Source organism: Triturus cristatus, chromosome 9 (assembly GCF_964204655.1).
Source record: "Triturus cristatus chromosome 9, aTriCri1.1, whole genome shotgun sequence".
In the NCBI taxonomy this organism is placed as follows: Eukaryota; Metazoa; Chordata; class Amphibia; order Caudata; family Salamandridae; genus Triturus; species Triturus cristatus.
The window spans coordinates 214,338,855-214,358,593 of NC_140592.1; the positions used below are offsets into that span (position 1 = coordinate 214,338,855).

The window sequence follows — 19,739 nt, forward strand, 5'->3', positions numbered from 1 at the left end:
AATTGCTGCACAGCTGTAAATATCAAGATGTGGGCAGGGGCTCTTACTGGCCCTGGAAATAGATGTGCCCAACGTTGGAGCCATCAGGCTCTGGAAAGAAAACATGTCCCCAAGCACTGGGGGAAAAGGACACGGGCTCTTCTGGCCCTGGAAACAATTATGGGTCCCCTTGGTTGGAGCCATCTGGGCTCTACAACAAATACTGAGGGACGGTGGAGCCATCCGGCTCTGAGGATCAATCTGCCCATCACTAGGGCCACGCGGGCTCTTAAACCAAAAGATGCCCCGCTGTCGGAGCGGCCTGCAACTGCGAGCCCGCGCACCAAATGGGCACCGTGTGCCTATCTTCCCGGCCTCCCCCAAAGGGAACTGGAGGGCCTGGGCCCACGGGACCTCTGGACTCCCATGGGGGCCCTTTAAACAGTTACCGCCATGTTGGAGCGGCCTGCTGCACGAACGGGGCCGCTCTGACTGGGTGCCTCTATCTGGCGCCCTCCCTCCCTCCAGGCAGCTCTACTCACCAGGCTGCTCTGCAGAGGCGGCGGGGGACGCGGTCTCTTCTTCGCGGTCTGCCGGGGCTCTCCATCGCTCACGGGAGCCTCGGCGGGTTTCATCGAGGCAACGGGCGGGGCTCTCTCTCCCTCTCGAGAGCCTTGCTGGCGGCGGGTGCCTTTTTCTGTGGCGCAGGGCTTCCCTTCACCTCTGGGAGCCCCACGCTGCCATCAGCCATCTACGCGGCGTGGCACGGCTTCCCCCCGGCATGGGGAAGCGGAAGTCGAACACCCCAGGCCTCGCCCGCAGTCAGGCGGCGCGGGCCTGACTTCCTGTTTTCCGCGAGGGCCGCGGCGGTGAATTTCTCAATGTCATCAAAATGAGGGGTGGGCTCCCTCGTAAGTAAGAACATAAAGCAGGGTGGGCTCCTGCTAAATCAAAGCAAAAATAAGCGGAATAAGCGGAGTGGGCACCCGCAAAAGCCCACAAGGAGGGGGGGAATCCCTACGAGGGGGAATCCCTCGGCAAGGGCCGCAGCGCCACGCTGCTCAGCCCCCAGGCTCTAAGGCAGTATCAAAACCTTGGCAAAAGCAAGAATAAAGCAACTGGTCCAACAAGTCCATCAGACATCCAGGGGCAGGGCAGGACCCAGGGAGGCAAGCCTTCCCCTGAGCCCCAGCAGCAGTACACCCCTGGTAGATTCAAGTCCAGAACAAGAACATTTACTTGGGGACTCAGCCCCTTATTTATACAGCTAAATCCTTTGTCTAAAACTGTAGGCAATGGGAGAACCAGATACAACTGGTTCAGGGGAGCTCCTGAGCGCTTTGTTTTGCTCAGCTCCTCTCTCCCTTTCACAGGACAGGCTAGGTGCTCAGACGCACCACAGGGGGCGGAGCCAGCATTGTGGAGGGAAGGCACAGTCCTATTCAGGTCCCAGGTGCAACTCCTCCCTCCCATCTACATGCTGATCTCTCCATTCACCACCGGGCAGACTCACCCTGGCTCCTGGAATTCCCCAGCCCTCTCAGCTCCTGTCAATCACAAACCAGACATGCACTCCACATCAGGCAGGCAGACACACAGTACACAGAAAGGCCAACTTCTAGAAGTGGCACTTCTCCACTAGTTACCATAAATCTGCACACACCATTGCGCAGCATTTATTCTCACGAGTTCGCACATACTAAACTCGACCCTGCACTCCACTCACATCAGGAATTACCATGGACACACATATCCCCCATGCATTCCTATGGGAGGGCAGGCCTATCTCACCACACGCACTCAGAGAGCTCACGCACTTTACACTGGGCTACAGTGCTAAAGAGCGCAGAGGCCAAAAATCACTACCAATATGTCAGAGCTTAAGACCAAAGTTCAGGGGCGAACCTGCCAGAAGGGCCAAGTCCAACAGCGGTGATGGGGTCCTTGGTGAGGGAGAGGATCAGTTGAGTGTCGTCGGCGTAGGAGATTATGTTGAGGTCGTGCTGTCGGGCGATGTGTGTGAGCGGGGCCATGTAATGTTGAAAAGTGTCTGGCTGAGGGAAGAACCCTGGGGTATGCCGCAGATAATCTTGGAGGCTTCAGATCGGAATGGGGGGAGGTGGAGGCTCTGGGTTCTTCCGGAGAGGAAGGAGGTGGTCCATTCCAGAGCCTTGTCTCGGGTTCCTACAGCGTGAAGGTGTGCGCGTAGTGTGCGGTGGCAGACGGTGTCGAAGGCGGCAGAGAGGTCCAGGAGGATGAGGGCCGCAGTCTCACTGTTGTCCAGCAGGGTCCTGATGTCGTCGGTGGCGGCGATGAGGGCAGTCTCGGTGCTGTGGTTGCTGCAGAACCCTGACTGGGAAGGGTCCAGGATTCTGTTTTCTTCAAGGTATCAGGTTAGCTGTCTGTTGACGATCTTCTCGATGACCTTGGCCGGTAACAGAAGCAGAGAGATGGACCGGAAGTTCTTGAGGTCTCTTGGGTCCGCCTTGGGTTTTTTCAGTAGGGCGTTGATCTCGGCGTGTTTCCAGCTCTCTGGGAAGGTCGCCGTCTCGAGGGAGAGATTGATGACGTTGCGCAGATGGGTTGCGATGGAGCTGCTGGCTTTGTTGAAGATGTGGTGCGAGAATGGGTCTGACGGGGTGCCGGAGTGGATTGTGCTCATGGTCTTGATGGTGTCATAGAGGCTCACGTTTGCCCAGGCTAGCAGGGGGTCGTGGTCGATGGTGTGCGGAGAGTCTTTTGTGTTGATGTCTGTTGGGGCTGTCTGGGTGTTGAAGATGTCGTGGATGTCTGCTATCTTGCGGTGGAAAAAATGGCGAGGGAGTCGCACAGGGCTTGCGACGGCGGGATGTCGTTGGTGTTGGAGCTGGGGTTGGAAAGTTCCTTCACGATGTTGAAGAGCTCCTTGCTATTGTGTGCGTTGTTGTCGAGGCGATCTTTGAAGGAGGTCCTCTTGGCAGTCCGGATGAGGTGATGGTTGTTGCGGATGTGGGCTGCGTGTCTGTCCGGAGTCTGCTCACGGTGCCATTTCTTCTTTAGTTTCCGGCAGGCTTGCTTGGAGGCTAGGAGTTCTGGGGTGAACCAGCTGGCCCTCTTGCTGGTGTCTCTGTAGGAGAGTTTCTTCAGCGGGGCGAGGGTGTTGGCGCAGTCGTCGATCCAGCGTCTGAGGCTGTGGGCAGCGTCGTCGGTGTTGGAGGGTTCGGTGGGTGGGCTGAGAGCAAGGTTTGCGTGTAGTTGGTCTTCGGTGATTTTGCTCCAGCAGCGGCGGGGGATCTGTTGGGTGCGTTGGTGTGTGGTGGGTTTCTGGAAGGTGAAGTGGATGCAGCGGTGATCAGTCTTGGGGAGTTCGGTGGTGTGGCTGAAGGAGATGTGGGAGCTTGAGGAGAAGACTGGGTCGAGCGTGTGGCTGGCGGAGTGGGTAGGCGGCGTGACGAGTTGCCTCAGTCCGAGGTTGGCGAGGTTATCGATCAGGGTGGTGGAGTTGCTGTCGTTGTTGTTCTCAAGGTGAAAGTTCAGGTCTCAGAGGAGGATGTAGTCGGTGGAGATCAGGGCGTGCGTGCTGATGGAGTCGCTGAACTGGGGTCGGGGTCCGGGGGGTCTGTAGACGAGGGTGCCTCTGAGGGTGGAGTTGGGGTCTGTGTGGATCTGGAAATGCATTTGTTCGGCAGTGCTGAGAGTGTCTTCGGTGCTGGTCGAGACCCTGATGCTGTTCTTTTGGACGATGGTGATTCCTCCTCCGACTTCGTTGGGGTGGTATCTGCGGGTGACCTTGTAGCCGTCTGGGATGGCAATGGCGATGTCGGGTGCGGAGGAGTTGTTCATCCAGGTCTGTCAGGAAGACGAAATGTCAAGCAGGTCCCAGAGCTCGACGGCATGTTTGCGTGCGGAGTGTTCAGTAGGATGCATCGGAGGTGATTGTGGCCTTTCTTGGCGGGTGGTTCGGCGGCTCTGAGGCTGGTGTAGCTGCAGTTCCGGCAGGTGAAGGGACCCTGTGTGCGTTTCGGTGCGGCTTTGAAGCAGGTGTGGGTCCATCCGGAGTTGAGAGCGTGGAGTGTGCTGGCATTGTAGCGGCAGCGGTCGTCATGGTGGGCGCGGGGACCAGGGGTTCTGGCGCTGGGCGCGGTTGGGTGCAGACGGGCTTGCCTTAGGCGCGCCTTAGGCGTGCCTTCGGCGCGCCAGCGGCCGCCATATATGGGGAGGTGGGAGGGAGGGCAGGGGCAGCGAATGGGCGGTCAGGGGGGCGGGGACGCAGCGGCGGGAGCGGTGAGGGGCGACAAAGGGAGCAGAAGGCAGAAGGGCACCAAATTATAGGGGCAGCAAGGGAACAGAATGCAAAAACGGGCAGAGAAACACTGGGACAGCGAGGGGAACAGAAGGAAAAGAGGGCACAGAATTACGGGGGCAACGAAGGGGACAGAATGCAAAAACGGGCAGAGAAACACGGGGACAGTGAGGGGAACAGAAGGAAAAGAGCGCACAGACCAAGTACAGGCACCAGGGGAAGACAGACAACAGCAGTCACAGACACCTAATAACAATAGGCAATACAATAAGATACACATGGTGATACAAACCTACTGCCTACCACTGGCCACCAGGGATGAGGCGCAGGTGGTAACCTGCGGGTGGAGAAGGGCCTCGAAACTTCCTCAGCAGCTGGGGCAAGGACACACAGACGGTGAATTGTGGAGGGGGAGCGACCTACCTAGCAGGGTCAAGGGTTGGTAAACACACTATTGCAATACAGTGGAAGGCTTCGACAGCCCCTACAAATCAAAAATGGCTATGGGATCTACTTAAATGGATAGCTCCTGAAATCAGAGTATTGGCCCTCTTACGACAGCAAAGATAGGAGGGTTCGATGATAACGGAATGGTATGCCAAACTCCTGGCAATATAGGCTAAGTCAGATGAGATGCCCCTATGATACGTGGCGCTCCCCTTATACTATACTTGTTACATGTATCACTGACTTTGTATGACTAGATAAAGATGACTGCACAGTTTGGGCGCCTTAATTAAATATTTTGGTTTTCCCAAGAGTATAGAGCTGGATGCAACTACAGAGGTCGGTGTCTGTGCGGATATAAATAGGTTTGATTAATCATCGATTCACAGATCTCTTTGGTGGCGGTTATTAACTGAAACGTTGTGATGTGGTCTAGTTTCTCGGTTCATTTCTGTATTTCTTTCTATTAATGTTCCATATCTCCTTACTGAATATTGTGTGCATCAATGGATATGTTAACATGTTGCGCATGATTTTGCATCGAACATGTAAATATCACCTTTATAATTATGAAAATTCATTAAAGAGCTATTAAAAATACAATTAATTATGGGGAAAGCACAACTACAGTACAGTAGGCTATTTACTAGATACACTGTAGCTTTCCAGCAGGGATAGATAATCCACTTTGGCACTGTCTGTGTATTTTCTTCCAGCTACCTTTTTATGCATCACTGTGAAGTTGATGTTTACTTCCAATTTCTGAAAACAAATCTTCCTAAAGATTTGTTTTACTGTCAATCCACAATTCTCCATTGTTGCTGAAGGTTCCCTGAGACTGCAAGCCACCACATAACATAAACATGTTTGATCTTTTCCCAGGTTTTTGATCAAATGTTGTGCAGCGGCTCAGGCTGGTCAGGCGCTTCCTCAGTCTGTGATCTACTTCACTTCTCCTAGAGCCAAGAAATGCCGGGCCAAGAATAAACTGGATTTTCTAAATCCTGAAATTTACGTTGAAGCCTATGAACACAGAGCTTATAGGTGAGTGCTATATCCAATGATGTTAATAGTTCTTTTTCCGGGTTTCCATATGAAGTTGAGGAGAATTATACAAGTTTCTGTCTTACCATTCAACTTCTTGGAACTGTTTTGTAGATTTGAAAATAGGCTGCAGTATCACAGTTGTCTTTTTCCATTATTTTAAAAATGTATTTGACATACCTTGTATGGTGATGTGTATGCTGATATATGTAAAAAATAAATATATATAAAAAATCAAAAAACAGGTGCTCAGGGCGCACTCGGGAGGCAAAAAATCATCCACAGGTATCAGCGGTCACTTCAGACATCCAAACCAGCCTGACGCGTTTTGGAAACAATTCCTTAATCATAGGCTTTCATTTGCAATGCTACATACATCTTTATTTAAATAACCGCCCTCCAATGGGCTACTCAAATGAGTTCCCCATGCCTGCTGGGATTGGATATCCGCCCTCCAATGGGCTACTCAAATGAGTTCCCTGTGCACGCTGGGATATGTAGTGTCCATGTAGCCTGCATTATTCCCCGATGGGATGGAGTCCAAATGTCCATCAAAATCGGCCCACAGATGACCTGCAAAGTGACCATTGTGCCTTAAATCCAGATATATGTATATATATATATATGTATATATGTCACACCAGCAGTCCAAAAACAATGCTGCACACTCTGGCTCTGTAGTTTCTTGAAAAATGTATTGTTCCATGCCACTCGAAATAAAGAAGCACTGATATGTGTGTATATATATACACACACAAACACACTGTAGGTTTCATGTAAGAGATTTCATGGTGCCAATGATGCTCCATCTAAAATCACTACACGTTACCACAAACAAATGATGGACGGAATGCTGACAATGCAGACATTCTCCCCCAGTCAAGAGATCTGGGTTAAATCCATCGTTCTTTTGCCCACTACGCCACCCCAGTTCAGACATGGCCATATGTAAATCAGTCTTGACCCTGTGCCTCATGGGAACAGTCCAGCCCGAACTGCCAAGCCATGTCTTCCCTGGACCGGAATCAAGCATCCTAGGACCGGTTTCTGGCTATCAGCCGTCATCAGCCAGGATAGCTTGACTCCCGTGGCGTAGTGAGCACGGGACCCACGTCTGGGCATACCCATCCCACTTAGGGCGAAAAGCGTTACAACAAACAAATGATGGACGGAATGCTGACAATGCAGACATTCTCCCCCAGTCAAGAGATCTGGGTTAAATCCATCGTTCTTTTGCCCACTACGCCACCCCAGTTCAGACATGGCCATATGCAAATCAGTCTTGACCCTGTGCCTCATGGGAACAGTCCAGCCCGAACTGCCAAGCCATGTCTTCCCTGGACCGGAATCAAGCATCCTAGGACCGGTTTCTGGCTATCAGCTGTCATCAGCCAGGATAGCTTGACTCCAGTGGCGTAGTGAGCACGGGACCCACGTCTGGGCATACCCATCCCACTTAGGGCGAAAAGCGTTACAACAAACAAATGATGGACGGAATGCTGACAATGCAGACATTCTCCCCCAGTCAAGAGATCTGGGTTAAATCCATCGTTCTTTTGCCCACTACGCCACCCCAGTTCAGACATGGCCATATGCAAATCAGTCTTGACCCTGTGCCTCATGGGAACAGTCCAGCCCGAACTGCCAAGCCATGTCTTCCCTGGACCGGAATCAAGCATCCTAGGACCGGTTTCTGGCTATCAGCCGTCATCAGCCAGGATAGCTTGACTCCCGTGGCGTAGTGAGCACGGGACCCACGTCTGGGCATACCCATCCCACTTAGGGCGAAAAGCGTTACAACAAACAAATGATGGACGGAATGCTGACAATGCAGACATTCTCCCCCAGTCAAGAGATCTGGGTTAAATCCATCGTTCTTTTGCCCACTACGCCACCCCAGTTCAGACATGGCCATATGCAAATCAGTCTTGACCCTGTGCCTCATGGGAACAGTCCAGCCCGAACTGCCAAGCCATGTCTTCCCTGGACCGGAATCAAGCATCCTAGGACCGGTTTCTGGCTATCAGCTGTCATCAGCCAGGATAGCTTGACTCCAGTGGCGTAGTGAGCACGGGACCCACGTCTGGGCATACCCATCCCACTTAGGGCGAAAAGCGTTACAACAAACAAATGATGGACGGAATGCTGACAATGGAGACATTCTCCCCCAGTCAAGAGATCTGGGTTAAATCCATCGTTCTTTTGCCCACTACGCCACCCCAGTTCAGACATGGCCATATGCAAATCAGTCTTGACCCTGTGCCTCATGGGAACAGTCCAGCCCGAACTGCCAAGCCATGTCTTCCCTGGACCGGAATCAAGCATCCTAGGACCGGTTTCTGGCTATCAGCCGTCATCAGCCAGGATAGCTTGACTCCCGTGGCGTAGTGAGCACGGGACCCACGTCTGGGCATACCCATCCCACTTAGGGCGAAAAGCGTTACAACAAACAAATGATGGACGGAATGCTGACAATGCAGACATTCTCCCCCAGTCAAGAGATCTGGGTTAAATCCATCGTTCTTTTGCCCACTACGCCACCCCAGTTCAGACATGGCCATATGCAAATCAGTCTTGACCCTGTGCCTCATGGGAACAGTCCAGCCCGAACTGCCAAGCCATGTCTTCCCTGGACCGGAATCAAGCATCCTAGGACCGGTTTCTGGCTATCAGCTGTCATCAGCCAGGATAGCTTGACTCCAGTGGCGTAGTGAGCACGGGACCCACGTCTGGGCATACCCATCCCACTTAGGGCGAAAAGCGTTACAACAAACAAATGATGGACGGAATGCTGACAATGCAGACATTCTCCCCCAGTCAAGAGATCTGGGTTAAATCCATCGTTCTTTTGCCCACTACGCCACCCCAGTTCAGACATGGCCATATGCAAATCAGTCTTGACCCTGTGCCTCATGGGAACAGTCCAGCCCGAACTGCCAAGCAATGTCTTCCCTGAACTGGAATCAAGCATCTAAAATCGCATCAAATGAGAAGTAGAGCAGGACCACAGCAGAGGCTGAAAATATGGGCCTGATTATAGAAGAAAGCCAGCAACTGAGAGTCTACCTTGAAAAATAGGAGATAATGAACACATTCTGGACAGTGCTGGATGAAGGGTTGTTCACCTACTCTTTATTAAGTACTATTACATTGAAATGGTAATTTACTGTGTCAACAGCATAGTACCTTGGCGAACTTGCAAAAATGTTTACTAACCAGGTTCATTTGTAGCCCTGCATTCTAAAACACTTCAAGCCTGATGCTTTCAGCGTGTGGCGCTGCTATAGTTTTGTGGACACTCATAGCCTTCAATTGTTCCCTTGTCAAGTGTCAGACTTTCAGTCATGATTTTGTTACCCACATCCCATTGGACTTGAAATATTGCTGTTAAGGATGTACATATGAGCTAACTAAGCCCAGCAGTAAAGTGCTATAGTACAAAAAGCCAGGATCAGCTAACCATGCCATGCATTACAATGGAGCACCTTGCAGCTATAAATTGTTGTTGTTTAGCTACTTTCGTGTGTGGAAAGTCTTGTGCCATGTGTTGGACTTGGCCCTTTCTGCAAGGTCATCCCCAGACATTTTGCCTCCACCTTCCTGTATTCTGAACCAGTTTTTGTTGGCTTTTAGGACCAGTGCTTAAGTGCTTGTGCTATCTACTTAAAACATGGTAGAATTGGCTTGCACCCAATTGGCATAGTTAATTTTAGTGATTGTGCCTCCCACTTAAGTAGCCCTTTAAACATGTTTTAGGCCTGCCCTTGCAGCTGTATTTGCAGTTTTTACACTGCTATTTTTATTTGCCAAATAAAGCTTCTCTCAGGCTCAAACCTTCCTTTCTCTTTTAAATGTATTTTTATTTTGCCCCAGAATACATTAGTGACTAGACTGGGTAGTGCAGTGTTAATAAACCTTGCTGCCATTCTGTGCTTTGAATATGTGTGCAGAACGTAAAGCAATTTGGGTAAAGACATCATTTTGAACATAGCCGCTCTCCCCATGAGTGTGAGGGGCAGCTTGCTCCATTGTTCCTCGACAGGATCAGCTCACACTCCCAAGGTTGCGAGCCCAGCATGTTTCCCAGTCTAGAGTAATAAATATACCCAGATATTTGAATCTGAGGGAAGTGTAGGTTAATCAGCGTTGGGTCTCCAAATGTGGGGGGAAAAAGCACTGACTTATCCCAGTTGATACAGTATTTGGAATGCCTCCCTTATTCCACAAACACTTGTAACGTCAGGGGAAGAGACCGGGCAGGCTCAGTCAAATACATGAGGATATCGCCCGCATAAAGCAAAATTATTTCCTCTACCTCTACCTCGTCTGGGAGCTGGAAACCATGAATGTCAGGGTGGGACATAACCACACTGGCTAAAGATTCTATTGTTAGGGCAAACAGGAGGGGGACAATGGGCAACCTTGCTGTGTGCCTCTACCTATTGGAAATTCCATAGAAACCACTCCATTTACCCGAACTGTTGCCACAGGTGTCTGGTATAGTAGCTGTACCCATCTCCTGTAGCGAGGACCAAACCCAAATTAAACCGGAGTACTATCTAGGAAGGGCCAATGTACTACACCGAACACCTTTTTGCCATCTAATGCAAGGGATAAATGGGGGATCTGGCATGACCAGACATCATTTAGCCAATTGTGGGTTCTACGGAGATTGTAGTGGATAGATTTCCCGGGCATGAATCCCGACTGGTCTCTGTGAATCAAAGGTGTTATGACTTTCAGCAGTCTGGCTGCTAAAATAGTGGCCAGGATTTTGACCTCAATGTTAAGTAAAGAGATCGGGAAGTCCACTCCCTGGGCTGTCCATCCTTTTGGTATAACCACAATAATCGCCCGACGCAGGTCTGGAGGAAAAATGCCCCGGTCTCCCGCTTCATGAAACATATTTAGGAGATGGGGTCCCAAAAGGCTCAAAAATCGTATGTAGAATTCAGCTGGAATCCCATTGGGACCCGGAGGTCCTATTTGCTTTAAGCTTAGTAATGTCTGATTGGACATCTGCCAGGGTAATCTCCGCTTTTAGCACCTCTCTCCTCTGCATCAATGGTCAGCATTGTTATTGACTGCAGATATTGGTCAATATGGGACCGGACCTGGAGCCACAGAGGCTCATAAAAGTTCTCGTAATATTGCGCAAAGGTTTCTGCTATCGCTTTATCAGAATCCACAAGAGCCTTCCCTCAAACAAACACCCCCCCCCCCCCAGGAGTCTAATTTGGTGCACCCACCTAGGTTCTTTCTCTCTTCTACCAGGCCAGGCAAGAAGTTTTACCCGCTTTATCTCCGATTTTGTAAAGGCGATGCAGGGAGGCCATCATATGGGTCTTGGCTCCCTCCTGTGCTAAGGACTTGTATTCCTCTCTCAGAAGTGTTAGTTTTCTAAGGGTTCAGGGTCTGGGCCAAGCTTATCCTCTGCCTCCAACAACCTACGCTCCACTTCCTCCAAGGCTCCTACCTGTATAATCTTCTTACATGCAATGCAGTTCTGGGCGCTATCCCGGAGGAACATTTTATAAGCCTCTCAGAGGGTTGTTTTGGACGTTACAGAGTGCTCGTTTTCTTGAAAATATAGCTCAGAGTCCACCCTCATCCCCACTGCCACCTCTCTGTCTCTCAAATTACACGCATTTTGCTTCCAGCCCGTCCCCCCTCTTGCGGGTACGACTCAAATTCACCAAGAGAGGGGAGTGATCCAACAGGCCCCTGGCCAGGTATTCTGCCCGCCGGACCACATCCACTTCACCTGCGGGAGCAAAAATATAGTCTATTCGAGAAAAAGCCCTATGGGCCCCCGAAAAGTGTGAGTATTTCTGTTCTGAAGAATTGGCACGCTGCCACAGGTCCAAAAGGTCCAAGGTGGCAGCGAAAAGGGCAATCGGGGTGGGACGTTTATTTGTTCCACAGGAACCTGATCTATCGCACTCGGTCTGCATGACATTGTTAAAGTCACCTCCCAAAATATGGAGTGAGAGTTCGCTACCAGTAGTATTTTGACTAACTTTTTCATGGTGGGGGGGCTGCAGACAAGGGGTGCATAAGTGTAATGCCACTCCTGCCTCAAAACCCTCCCACTCCCACGTATCTCCCCAGTTGGTCTGTCCATTGTTTTAAAATACGGAATGGTTGGTTTTTCCTGATCAGGATGGCTACTCCTCTTGATCCAGAGGTGTATCCTGCATGTGCGAGTGTCATGTATGCCCCTCTCCTCAGGAATTTACACCTTGTGCCTTTGAGATGGGTTTTCTGTGAAAGTATCACATCTGGGTTCTGACGCTTGATGTATTGAGTTACCACACCTCTCTTAATCTTATCACCTTGCCCATTCACGTTCCATGGAGTCTACATCAGGAGCAGGCCAGGAAAACGGGGCAGTGCCTATCCCAGTACATTGGTGGGCGGCAAGCACATATCATCTTTGTTGAGGTGTCTAGTGAACTGATGTGTCTGTGTTATCATGTCGTGACCTAACTTACCCTGAACCCTACAAACTAGAAACCCTACCCCCAAAGGCCCCTGAGAGTGCAGATCCCCCTAACACAACAACTACTACTCTACAGATGATCTGAGAGGTCTGTAGCCCCCACCCACCCACCAGTTAAAGTCCCAAACCCTCACACAGTCAGGGCCAACTACCCCTGGTAGCAGTGGCCCAGGAAATAAAATAAAGCAGAACAGTGAATCTGTCTGTTGCTGCTGTGTCGTCCTCCGCGGGGCGTGAATCAGGGCCCTGGTTTCATCGTATCACCCTTGACTAAACCAATGCTGTTAAATCAGAAGCCATAGCATCTGAAGGGAACGCATCAGGGTCTTTCCCCAAATTTGTTAAGGCGACCACCAGAGGAGAGGGCCTCAGATTCAGTTTCGTGTTCGTTCCCTGTGAGCCTAGGTAAAGAGCCCTCCTCTTGTCCCACCTATCTACTTTTCTCGGAAGCCGCTGCATCCCCACCAACTGAGTCGGAGGAGACCCCCTCTTCCTCTTCTCACCTCATGTCTCTTTGCCTCCAGGGGGTTAGTGTCAGTTCGCTGCCGGAAGCGTTATCCTCTCCGCCGGATCCGAGGCGCAGCACACAGGCGAGCAGTACCTCCCCAGTTCCCTGTCTGGATTCTTCTGGGGTTCACTCCGCTTCAGCTGGGGTCTCTTCCAGTAGTTCCCATGCCTTCTCAGGACTTTGGTAAAAGAGTGATTTTCCTTGGTAGATGATCTTCAGTTTGGCTAGGAAGAGTAACATATATTGTAGTTGCATGGATCTCAGTTTCACTTTCACTGAATCAAATGTGCGCCTCTGGTGCTGTACTTCCCTTGTGTAGTCTGGAAAAATCATAATTTTGAAATTATCATGGCCTACCTCCCCTAGTTTGCACAACTCCGTAAGGATTGTATCTCTGTCCCGGAAGTTCAAAAAGCGGGCTATTACTGGGCTCGGCCCGTTCGATTACAAAGCAGGGAGAGAGTTTGTCTGTTGGCAGAATGTTCCTTAGCCAAGCATCCAGGAACCGCTGCATGTCTGTGCCCTCTACCCCCTCAGGTAATCCAACAAGCTGAGGTTGTTCCATCTGGCCCGGTTTCCGGCAACTTCGAGCCATCACACCTCTTCTTTATTCGTGGCCCGGGCCACTGCCACATCTTTTTTCAGGGTCTGCATTGAGTGCTCCAGTTCAGATATTCTATTCACCGTTGAAGTGAACCTCTCTGCCACATTTCAAGGTCCTGGCGCCAGAGGGACACCTCAGAGCGCACCTCTCTCATCTCTCTCTCTCCAGGTCCTCACTTGAGGACTGGATAGCTTGGAGAAGTTCAGCATTGTTGGGCTCCGGCGGCGAGAGCACTGCCGCCATGGGTGCCACCCCCTCAAAACTTACTTTTTAATACTCCTAGGGTTGGCACTGGACAGCCCTGGAGGCAGGGTGCAGTGTATTTAAAAAGTTAGACTTGTACTTTTTAGTTTTACATGTCCTGGTAGTGAAAAACCCTTAAATTCATCTTTCGCCACTGCAAGGCCTACTTCTTCCAAAGGATAACATTGTACTTACCTTATTATATTTAATACGCAGTTATGTACAAATGGGAACAGGGTACCAGTTCATGTTTGATGTCTTTGGAATTGTAATAAAAAATCCTCATTTTTTTAAAACTAATTTTATTGTTATTTTATGAAAACAATCATCTTACGTTAGGCTTGGCAATATCTAGCAATAGACATACAGAATTCGTTAAACTGCCAGTCAGAAAAATATAAGAAGTACATCTCTCGTAATAACAATGTGAAGTTCAATAACCAGCCCAACCTCAGGATCATAATGAAAACGCCTCTCTTATAGTAAAGTTGGATTTTTAATTCCAAATTTGAAAATGCCACCTTTTAAAAAGTTGGCATTTTCCTGTCCTAGCCATTTAGTGCCTGCAGCCTGTCACTGGGTCCAGCTGTGCTTTGTGAAACCCTCCTCGACAGCCACACACAAGAGAGGGCTTAGGTGTGCCTGGATGGGCCATCACTGGCACGTGGAAAGGGTGGAGCTGGGCGCAGCCCTATTAAAACTAGAATAGGCTGTGTCCTGCCTTTACACAAAGGGCTGTATATTCCCTGTAGTTAAACTGGGGGCAGGAAACCTCTGCACTTCGCAGTGAAAGCTCTAGAAGCTTCTCCCACTTCAAAGGAGGCACTAGGTATGAATATTGGAGACTCTGCCTGGAAGAAAGACTGCTATGCTGCTGAAAGGACTGCCACTCTGCTGGTCTGTTGCCCTGTTGGACTGCTGCCATACTACCCTCCTGCCTGAGACAGAGGAATTGGACCTGCAGTTGAACCCCAAACCCCCAGAGTGACTCCAAGGGCTAGTCTGCTGGCCTCCTGTTCAGAGCCACAGGGGCATAACAGGCTCCTAATCACCTAAAATAGCACCTAGATCCAGCTGGAGCAAGCCCCTGACCCCCAAGTGGTGGCCCTCAGGTCCTGGACCCTTGGTTTGGCCTCAGTGGAGCTGCATTGAACGCAAATGGGCCAGTTGATGCCAAAACCTTGTCGCTCACACTGCCCGCGAACGCAAAGTTCCGTAAACCCAACTCTTCGCTCTACATCATTGTCCGCTTGCGTGGAGTGCCTCCGCGAAGCTCCAGCCCAACCGTTCACAATGACAACAGGATTTGCGTGTTATGATGACTACCATCCGTGCCACCCACCGTGAACGGGACTCTTTGCGCTGCTCTGACTATCTGGTTGTGCTATCGCGGTCGTATACAGGGATACTGTATCCGACCGAGTGGTGCTTTGGGCTTTATGGTGCTCTTTGATGTTTTGGTCTTGATTTATTTATTAGTTTGCTCTTATTTTTCTAAATTGGTGTGGGATTTTTCTTATGTTGTGTTTTCACTTTGTCTAAGGCCTTCCCTTTGCAGCCTCTTCAACTTGGCAAAATAAATCTTTTACCAGGCCTAAACATTCCTATTAAATACATCCAACTCACCCCTTGTGTAGGGCCTAAACAACCCATAGGGAAGGGTGCAGTGCATTAAAAAACAAGCATTGGCATAGCCAATAGGTCTCGCCTTTGGGGTTTTGTAAGTGTTTAGGCAGAGCTATTGGCTTTGTCAGTGTCTTTAAGCTATGTTGTAGAGCAGCGTGGGTGCTGTGCAACATGTTGAAAAGTTATAATAAAAATCTATTTTAAGCACTCTGTATCTGTTGTGCTGGGTAATGCATGTAGTGTTTCCTGTCCCGTGTATGGCAAGGTGTGGTGTTCTGCTGTGTGGTTCATTCTGTCTATTGGGGAGAGTTATGCATGTAGTGCTTCCCGTCCTGTGCATGGCAAGGTATGGTGCTCTGCTGTGCGGTGCACTCTATCTACGGTGGTGAGTTCTGCATGCATTGCTTCCCGTCCCGTGCATGGCAAGGAACGGTGCTCTGCTGTGCGGTGTGCAGAAGCATTGAAGAAGCGGTCCTTGTGCCCACAGATGCATGCTATGGCCCCTGTGCAGGCTGTGTATCCTCTCTGCTTGGCGGTGACTGCTGGGAGCACGCACAGTGAATTAATGAAGCGCTCTGCACTCCGTGTGTACAATGCGCATCACTGGGCAGGCTCAACAACCGCAGTTCAAGCAATGTTAATGCATGCTAAATGTTTTTTTCTGTTTGAAAAATACAAAACATTATCACGAAAGCCTTAGTCGTTATCTGCATCCACGTCAATCGGGGGTAGCCAGAGGTAACAAATGCTAGCCTGTCATGCCATTTAGCTCTCCTGGCACGCCACTGGACTCTGCAGTCAAGAAGTAAGCTGTATGAAAAATAGTGAACAGGGCTTTAAAATCTCTGTTTGCATTCTGAGGTTTCCGGTGCATGCCCTTCAGAAAGCAACTGGTCGGCTTATGTGCGTGAAAATGGTTAGATTTGTGATGTCACTGGGGTAAAGGGGTGGGTAGTGTCACATCCGCCACAACCTGACATGGCTAGAAGAGAGACAGATGAGTCTGTGTCCTTGAAGGCACGTCTGGTGCGAGGCAGTGTCAGCACAAGTAGACACTGTGCATGTATGTGGTGGATGCAACCTGTGGGGGCAGTGTCAGTACAAGTTTCCGCAAGAGGATAAGTAGGTAGTATCAGCACAAGTAGTTGGTGGGTGCGACCTGAGGGGGCAGTGTCAGTACAAGTTGCCGCAAGAGGATAAGTAGGTAGTGTCAGCACAAGTAGTTGGTGGGTGCGACCTGAGGGGGCAGTGTCAGTACAAGTTGCCGCAAGAAGATAAGTAGGTAGTGCCAGCACATGTTGACAGAGGGCCGGTAGTTGGTGGGTGCGATCTGAGGGGGCAGTGTCAGTACAAGTTGCCACAGGAAGATCAACAGTCGATATGAACACATTCGACGTCTCGGCCCAAGCTGAAATAATGAATTGTAATAGATGTCACGCAAGCACGCCTGTGGCCCTGTCTGGGTGTGAAGATGAAACAGTATGTAAGGCAGAAAGGCGTTCCTGAGTGCTGCTGGCTGGCCTAGCGCATGGCGGCTGCGCGCGTGCACGCTCACGTGCACGCAAGCGCTAGGCCAGCAAGCAGCACTTTGAAAAACTCACATACAAAATGTCTCTCCAAGCATCGCATGCGCGCTGACTCAGCGAGACCTAAAAATGGACATGTACTTTTAAGGTTTACATGTCTAGCTTGTGAAAAACAGCTAAATTCATTTTTCACTACTGCAAGGATCTACTCTCCCATAGGATAACATTGAGTTGCCTTATTACATTTAGTAAGTGATTATTTTTAATTGGTAACAGGTAGATATGTCATGTTTGCACTTAAATGAATTGTAATTTCAAACCTTCTTCAGTGGTAGAGTCAGATTTTAAGTCACATTTCTGAAAATGCCACTTTTAGAAAGTTGCCATTTTCTTGCCCTAAACATTTTGTTTCTCTATCCTCGGTTACATGACTAGTTGTAGTTGGCAGATGACCTTTATGTATTCCGCCCCCAGACAGTATTACAAAGGAGGAATGGGTGTTGGTGGGATGGGACATCCTGATCGCATGGGAGGTATGGGGCTCTCACCTACCACACTTGCAGTTCAAAGGAGCTGCCTCAAATAACTCGCTCTCTCTCTCTCCCCCCACACTCCCGCCGGATATAGGGGACAGTCTAGATGTTTCTCCTACTTCGGAGATGGCACTAGGTATCAATATTGGACCCTCAGACCAACTCTTCAGTTCAGTCTGGACCTGTCAATACTACAGAAGAAGGCTTGCCCTGCTGTCTGAGAAGGAAGACTAGACCTTCTCCCTTCATCCCCCCCCCCTACCAGAAGTGACTCCAATGATCTCAATGATGGCAGTGTGCTCCTATCCCCTTCTACCATTTAAAAAGGCTCCCTCGAGCCGCCTGAGCTGACGAGCTTGGGAGCGCCTGCTTGCCCTGAGTGGAATTATGCCTGAGAAAATTAAGCGGCAGCATGTTCAGCAACCTACGAACTCTTTCCCTACTGATGACGGAGAAATCCAGAAACACGTGTCTAGGAAAACACAACAAAAAACATGGCATTAGCCAATTATTATCTGAACTTTGTACTGAGCGAAAAACTTTGAACTACATCGACCAAGATGCCTGGAGGTAATGACGCTGAGACGTGATGGCAGTGTGCTCCTATCCCCTTCTACCATTTAAAAAGGCTCCCTCGAGCCGCCTGAGCTGACGAGCTTGGGAGCGCCAGCTTGCCCTGAGTGGAATCATGCCTCGGAAAATTAAGCGGCAGCATCGACCAAGATGCCTGGAGGTAATGACGCTGAGACGTGATGGCAGTGTGCTCCTATCCCCTTCTACCATTTAAAAAGGCTCCCTCGAGCCGCCTGAGCTGACGAGCTTGGGAGCGCCAGCTTGCCCTGAGTGGAATCATGCCTCGGAAAATTAAGCGGCAGCATCGACCAAGATGCCTGGAGGTAATGACGCTGAGACGTGATGGCAGTGTGCTCCTATCCCCTTCTATAATTTCTCACAGGTACCTGTTACTAATCTATGATTTGAATGCTTACGGCCTGGGTGTTTGACAGTTGACCTGCTGTAAATACTCAATTGTGAGCAAAGGGGCCTAAAGTATCAAAGGATTTTACCTGTTCTTGTCTATGGGAAAATGTAATATTAGATATTGATAAAGATTGTTATGAGCCAGACATTTCATTAATCAGTGACCGTACTAAACAATGCCATAAGACCATATTTTTTTTAATATTCCGTCGATTCTCCGCAGAGTTTTAAATAATTCGATCAGAACTGAATACATGCTTCTATATTCTGCACCATTACTTCAAGCCCACAAAACTGGAAGAAATAAAAGGTAAAACATTTTAGTGACATCCCTAAACTGCAAAATGAAAGAAGACTAATCTTAGGCCTATCTTTCTTGCTGCTGCATTCTGTAACAAAGTCACATTGTGTTGCCCCCTTCAGAGTGATATAAAAAAGAGCACATTCTTTTTCACTCTATTTTTGTGTAAATAGTTTTTTATTGACTTTTTTACATCATCATTATCAGTTCACAGTTACAACCATACAAGAACTATTAACTGCAGGGTGTCCCCGGCCTTAGGCGTCCGTAAGATGCTCCATAGGTGGTGCAGAAGCTCCTTGTCCAGCCACTGGGAATCACCCCCAATCCCTCCGATATCCCACCCTTCCCCCCAAACCCCCAACCCACCCTCCCCCCGTGGCATCTGCAAAGCGTCCGAACAGGTAAATGCCAGTCTGGAGTGAAGTGGGACCCCCCAGAATCCCAATCATTTTTGCGGCGCAGCCCTTCCCCTCCCATCCCCCGTCCCCTGTCAGGTCTGGAAGAGACGTAAAGCTCTCAAGGTGGGCGGATACACTGCCGCAGGTAGACCCCTTGACAGGTAAGACAGTAGGGCTCCCCAAGACTCTTCAAAGGCAGAGGGATCGTCTCGGAAAAACGATGCCAGGCGCTCCACCGAAAGCAGGCGCCACAGGCGGGTGTGCCAAAGAGATAGTGCTGGAGCGCCTTGTTTTTTCCACGCCGCCGCCACTGTAAGCTTAGCCGCCCCCACGCAGAGCCACCATATTGCCTTGTCTTCCCTGGACACTCCGTCCCAAGCCTCACCCCGCAGTCCTAGTACCATGTGTTCGATCCCCCCGGGGGTTGTGAAGCCTAAGATGTCTTTAATCTGCGTTAGGATTTCCTCCCAAAAAGGTCGTATGCTGGGGCAGTCCCACCAGATATGTCTAAAATCCCCCAGCAGGCCGCATCCTCGCCAACAGAGTGCAGAGGTCCCCGGGAAAATCCTGGCCAATTTCGTTGGGTACAGATATCAATCAAATATGGTTTTGTAGTGGGCCTCCCTCAAGCTCACCGATATGTTATGTCTGGGTATGTCCCGCCACAATTCCCTCCACTCCGCGTCTGTGATCTCTCTCCCCAAGAGTTGCTCCCAAAATTTCACTCTATTTTCACTGACTAAGATTTTAGTTTGTAGTCTT

The 19,739-nt window shown here is 49.9% G+C and overlaps 1 protein-coding gene across 1 annotated transcript in view; it reads left to right on the forward strand.

The window, feature by feature from the left end:
• ACOX2 (acyl-CoA oxidase 2) overlaps window positions 1–19,739 on the forward strand; it is a 243,585-nt gene that overhangs the window by 169,089 nt on the left and 54,757 nt on the right. Inside the window, exon 10 of the mRNA XM_085624741.1 lies at window positions 5,591–5,752. Coding sequence (XP_085480867.1) covers window positions 5,591–5,752 — 162 coding nt within the window. The remainder of the gene's footprint in view (window positions 1–5,590; window positions 5,753–19,739) is intronic.